General features: G+C 38.9%; 1 protein-coding gene across 1 annotated transcript; it reads left to right on the top strand.

Moving 5' to 3' along the window:
• The first annotated feature begins 564 nt into the window (after window positions 1-564).
• On the top strand, window positions 565-1,581 carry LOC107472302 (uncharacterized). Its single transcript, XM_016091835.1, has 2 exons — window positions 565-1,064; window positions 1,149-1,581. Exons 1-2 carry the CDS (start codon window positions 565-567, stop codon window positions 1,579-1,581), a joined length of 933 nt encoding a protein of 310 aa, XP_015947321.1.
• Window positions 1,582-5,120: the final 3,539 nt, after the last annotated feature.

Below are 5,120 nucleotides of genomic sequence, written 5' to 3'. Positions count from 1 at the left end.
AGAGGAGTAATGGAGCTAGAAGGAGTGGATTCAATCTTGGCTCAAAACAAAATAATGCAGCAGCAAATTCAACAACAATTTGAGCAAATGACTAAGAGGATTGATAGCCTCCAAGTTGCAGCAGTTAACACTAGCCAACCATCAAACACATGGGGGCAGAATGAAGAAATTCAAGAGGAGCAACAGCAAGAACAAGTCCAGTACATGCATTCTAGTCCAAATGAAGTCTATGGTGATGCTTACAACCCCTCATGGAAGAATCACCCCAACCTCAGATGGGGAGATAGTCACAACCAAAACCAACAAACATGGCAGAGGAACTCAAACCAAAATAATTCAAGAAACAATCAAAACTACAACCAGCAGCAAACTAACCAAAACACTTACAGAAAACCTCAAAACAACCACCCCAACCTCAACCAGTACCAATCCAATAACCAACCCACCTACCAAAATGCCTACCATCCACCACTCACATCTCACAACCCACCACAAGCACCACCTGAATCCCAAAGACTCACTAACTTGGAGACCTTGATAGACAAAATGTTGAAACACCAGGAAATGACAACCAAAAACTATGAAGCTTCCATGAAGAGCCTAGAGAGGCAGATCGGGCAAATCTCTAAGCAAATTTCTGCTGAGAGACCTTCAAGCTCACTGCCCAGTGACACAATCCCAAATCCTAAGGAGGAATGCAAGGCAATACAATTAAGAAGCGGGGGAAACTTGATGAGCAACAATGATACTACAAAGAAGCAAGCAGGAAGCAGCAAGAGGCCAACAAAAGAGGAGGAGCAAACAAAGGCAGATGAAGCCAAGGATCAAGAAGTGATGCCAAGCAAGAGCACTGAGAAACTCAAAGAGAAGGACAACCAACCACACAGTTTAAAAGAAGTGACTCAGGGACAGCAGCAAGTAGAAAAGAGCATCACACCTCCACTGCCATATCCCCAGAGGTTCAACAAAGAAACTAAGGACCAACATTTTCACAAATTCTTGGAGATCTTCAAGAAGCTGGAGATCAATATTCCCTTGGCTAAAGCACTTGAGCAAATGCCTCTGTATGCCAAGTTCTTGAAGGAGCTTATCAATAAGAAAAGAAGTTGGGATGAGAAAGAAACTATACTGCTTACTGAGGAATGCAGGGCCTTGATTCAAAAAGGGCTTCCTCCTAAGCTTGAGGACCCAGGGAGCTTCTTGTTGCCTTGCACCATTGGGGAATTGACCATCACTAAAGCAATGTGTGATCTAGGAGCAAGTATTAACTTAATACCGTCTTCCTTGGTGAGAAAACTGCGTATAGAGGAAGTTAAACTGGTACAGATGTCTCTAGAACTGGTAGATAAGTCAATGGTATACCCCAGGGGTGTGATTGAAAACCTTTTGGTCAAGGTGGACAATTTCATATACCCTGCTGATTTTGTGGTTCTAGATTCAGATGAGGATGATGGTGACTCTATTATACAGGGAAGGCCATTCTTGGCCACTGCTAGGGCTATCATAGACGTGGAGGAAGGAGAATTAACTCTCAGAATGCATGATAAGAGCGTCACTCTGAAGGTGTTACCAGAAGCATAGTTTAGTAATAAGAAGAGAGACTATATGGAACTTGACAAGGAAGAATCACAGTTAAAGGAAGAGAGTGACAAGGTGATTCACAGCAACATCCCAAGGCAAAAGATTATGCAGACTGATGAAGAAATCCAAGAGAATATTGGAGTACTAGCCACTGAGAAGAGAGATTCCCGAGGTAAGCCTATGGCCGGAGAAGGAAGATCAATAAAAGAAAGGATGAAACGCAGAAACAAAACAAAAAGGGGCTGGAAGAACAGGAAGATTCCAACAGAGGGGCTTTCCAAAGGTGACAAAGTGCAACTGATATATCAACAGCTGGGAGCAAGCCAACAGACTGATGACTATTACACTGTCAGCAACATACTCTCATTAGAGCACACTGAAATTGAACACCAGAGAACAAAGAGGAGGATCACAGTCAGGGGAGACAAGTTGAGGCACTACAAGCACCAACCACCATAAAAGAAAGCCCCAATGTCAAGCTAGTGACTAGGGGTGTGCAAAAAAACTGGTTTAACTGAACTGAACTGAAACTGAATTGAAACTGTTTTAAATAAACCAGTTTTTTTAAATAAAAAACCGAACTGAAACCATAGTTTTTTATAAAAACCAGTTTATGAAAAACCAGTTTTTATAGTTCATTTTAGTTTTAAACCAAATCAAAACTGGTTTATTCACATCAGTAACTTCAATTCAATCTTCCAAACTCAAAAATTGAAAATGTGAAAACTGAAAACGCAAAAACCCTAATCGCGTTTCAACATCCTCTCTCGTCTCTCCCCTTCTGCCGCCGCAACCAACCGACTGCTGCCACCGTCAGAGCCGCCGTCGTCGAACTATTCACCGCCGTCGCTCACTGTCGTTCACCATCGTCTGACACAGTATCCTCTCTCCCTTGCTGGTTGCTGCCGTCGCTACCATTCCTCTCTCGTCTCTCCCTTGCTGCCGCCGCTACCAACCCACCACCGCCATCATCACCGTCGCTACCAACCCCTGCTGCTGCCATCTAACACAGTAGGTAATCTCTTTTCTCTTATGTTTTACTATGATTGGAAGCAGGGGAGACAATACTTTTTTACATAGTCAATTAGTAAGCCATTTTTACAGTTACCCATTTCTCTTTTCTGATTCGGAAGCTTTGAATTGTTGATGTTTACTTGTTTTAGCCTGCTAGATCCAAAACCTGAAATTTGGTTGGTATGGTTTATGTACTTTTTGTGATTTGCTGTGCTGAATTGTGTTTTTGTTAGTGTGAGTTGAATGGATTTGGTGTTTTTTACATTAAGGATGTTAGAGAAAGTTTTGGATTGTTGAAGAAATCTCTAGTCAACCCGTTTGATTAGATGTTGATGGGAATGCAGTTTGAACTAGCTTGGTTGTGTAAAAGATTTCTCAATCTCTCCTTCCCTCCCTCTCTGTTTCTCTGGTTTTTCATGGTTTACCTTTTTTGAAGTAGAAAGTTTTCCATTATTGATGTGCTTTTTGCTTCAGTTAAAATGCTGTTAAATATAGCGTTGGTGACATACTATTGGACTATAATATGTGCCATTCATAATAGTATGTAGGGTCTGAATTTACAATTTTACTTTGTTGAGGCACTAAAAAATTGGGTAAAAACAAAAGGAAAAAAAGATTTCCACTTTGTTTAGATTAATTAATATTATTGATATATATTATGGTGTTGTTAGAAATTGGCATAACCATGTGTGTTATGTATGAGGATAGATACAATGAAGAGATTGTTGTTAATGTTGCTGTATCTGTGTTAATGTTGTAACTTTGGATCCTTATGTGATAGAAGCATTGGACATGATCACTCTCTGGATCTACTTCTTAGAGATTAGAACTTACATTTTTTGTTAAGTTTTTTTCTTTTTTGTACAAAAGATTATGGCAATCAGATTAGAGAATAAAATTACATTCTGCTTATTTATAATTTTGCTTCGTTGAGGCCAACAACAAAGCCAGTGATTGCTGCTCAAGCAGCCCCAGTGTCTCATAAGAGAGCTAGCACTAGTAGGGATCAGTTTCAAGGAATTAAAGAGAGGGAAACTAAGAAGAAAATTTGGTCAAGATAGGATACTAAACTCAAAAAGGAGTCTACTTGCTCCTGCCCCTGTGTAAACAATTGAATTGTTATGTTTGTTGTTTGTGTGTGTGATTAATTTCTTTTTTCTCTTTTCCTTGAGTTCAAACAAAGTACATTAAAAATACTCTGTATTTGGAATATTCTTTTATAAGAAGAAATAGTATTTGGTATCTTCCTGCTTTGTGTATGAATCAGGTTATTTCTCTCAATTGTAGTAGAGATGATGTTTAAAGAAGGAAGAATAAGAAAACAGTATAAATTATGCAAATATGTACCACCATAGAATGAAAAAATGGATATAAGATATTATAAGGCGAGATTGTGAGAAATAGGGAATGTCATAATAGTTCTCTTTCTGCCCAATTAATGTGTTGGTATGCAATTTGTAGAAAAACTTTCTGTCAGATCTTATAAACTTTGTTTTATAATTCTGGTCTATATAGTTTCATTCTAGTTCACTGTTAGTCTTAACTGCGCTATTTCTTCTGTTTGCTTTCCAGTACTCTTACGTTTGCTTATTGTTGATGTTGTTGTAGACTAGATGAGGTGAAAGCTCAGAGAGCTCTAGAATACCCTTGCATTGTTGACTTGCAAACTGGTTCCTGCGGCTTTCATTTTTTGGAGGCGTTTCTCAGATTTCTAAAGAGAGCATTGCTGAAGAAAAAGTAAGTTCCAAACTTGGTCTAAGTAACCCTGTTAGTGTTAGCATGTAATGATGTATTTATTACTTCATAGTTTGTGTCATTTTATTTATTTATTTTCCTTTTTAAAGTGTTGTTGCTCCCTGCTTTTTAAACTTGGTCTAATTAGTTATTTAATTTATAATTAGGTTTGTTGCTCATATTAAAAATGTCTGAGAGAGAGGAGTATTCAAATCCTGCTGTTCCTCCTGCTCATCCCTCATTACCTCCTCAACCTAGTGGATCTTCTGGGCGTAAGAATCGATCAGAGATATGGGAACATTTCATTCCAATCGAAGGGATAGAGAAGTATGCAAGATGTAAAAACTGCAACGGTCAAATAAAATATGCGGGGGGAACAAGTGCTATGCGGCAACATTGGAAGCGATGTTTTGAATCGAACAACGAACAGAGCAAGAGACAAAGGATAGAAGGGGGAACAAGTGGTCTTATATCCTCACCGAGTGTTACAAAGTTTGACCAAGCAGTAACTCGAAGTATCCTTACTGAGATGTTTGTGACTGAAGAGCTACCTTTCCGATTTGTAGAAAGAAATGTGTTTCGAAGGCTCTTGCATAGCATGCAACCTAAGTTTAAAATCCCTTCGCGTACTACATTGGCCCGTGATATACTTTCTTTTTATGAAACAGAGAAAATGAAGTTACAAAGTTATCTCTCTCATCATTGTCAAAAAGTGTGCCTTACAACTGACACTTGGACGACATCGAGTCAAAATTTGACTTATATGTCACTAACGGCACACTTTATTGATA

The sequence above is a fragment of the Arachis duranensis genome, unplaced genomic scaffold, assembly GCF_000817695.3.
Source record: "Arachis duranensis cultivar V14167 unplaced genomic scaffold, aradu.V14167.gnm2.J7QH unplaced_Scaffold_56061, whole genome shotgun sequence".
In the NCBI taxonomy this organism is placed as follows: Eukaryota; Viridiplantae; Streptophyta; class Magnoliopsida; order Fabales; family Fabaceae; genus Arachis; species Arachis duranensis.
The sequence above is the reverse complement of the archived record's forward strand: the minus strand, read 5'-3'. Positions and strand labels throughout refer to the sequence as shown.

Bases quoted from the DNA above. Each gene is read 5' to 3' on its own strand.
- LOC107472302 (XM_016091835.1), top strand. From the start codon at position 565: ATGACAACCAAAAACTATGAAGCTTCCATGAAGAGCCTAGAGAGGCAG. The intron at 1,065-1,148 runs GTATGCCAAGTT...TGAGGAATGCAG, and splicing joins GCACTTGAGCAAATGCCTCT to GGCCTTGATTCAAAAAGGGC.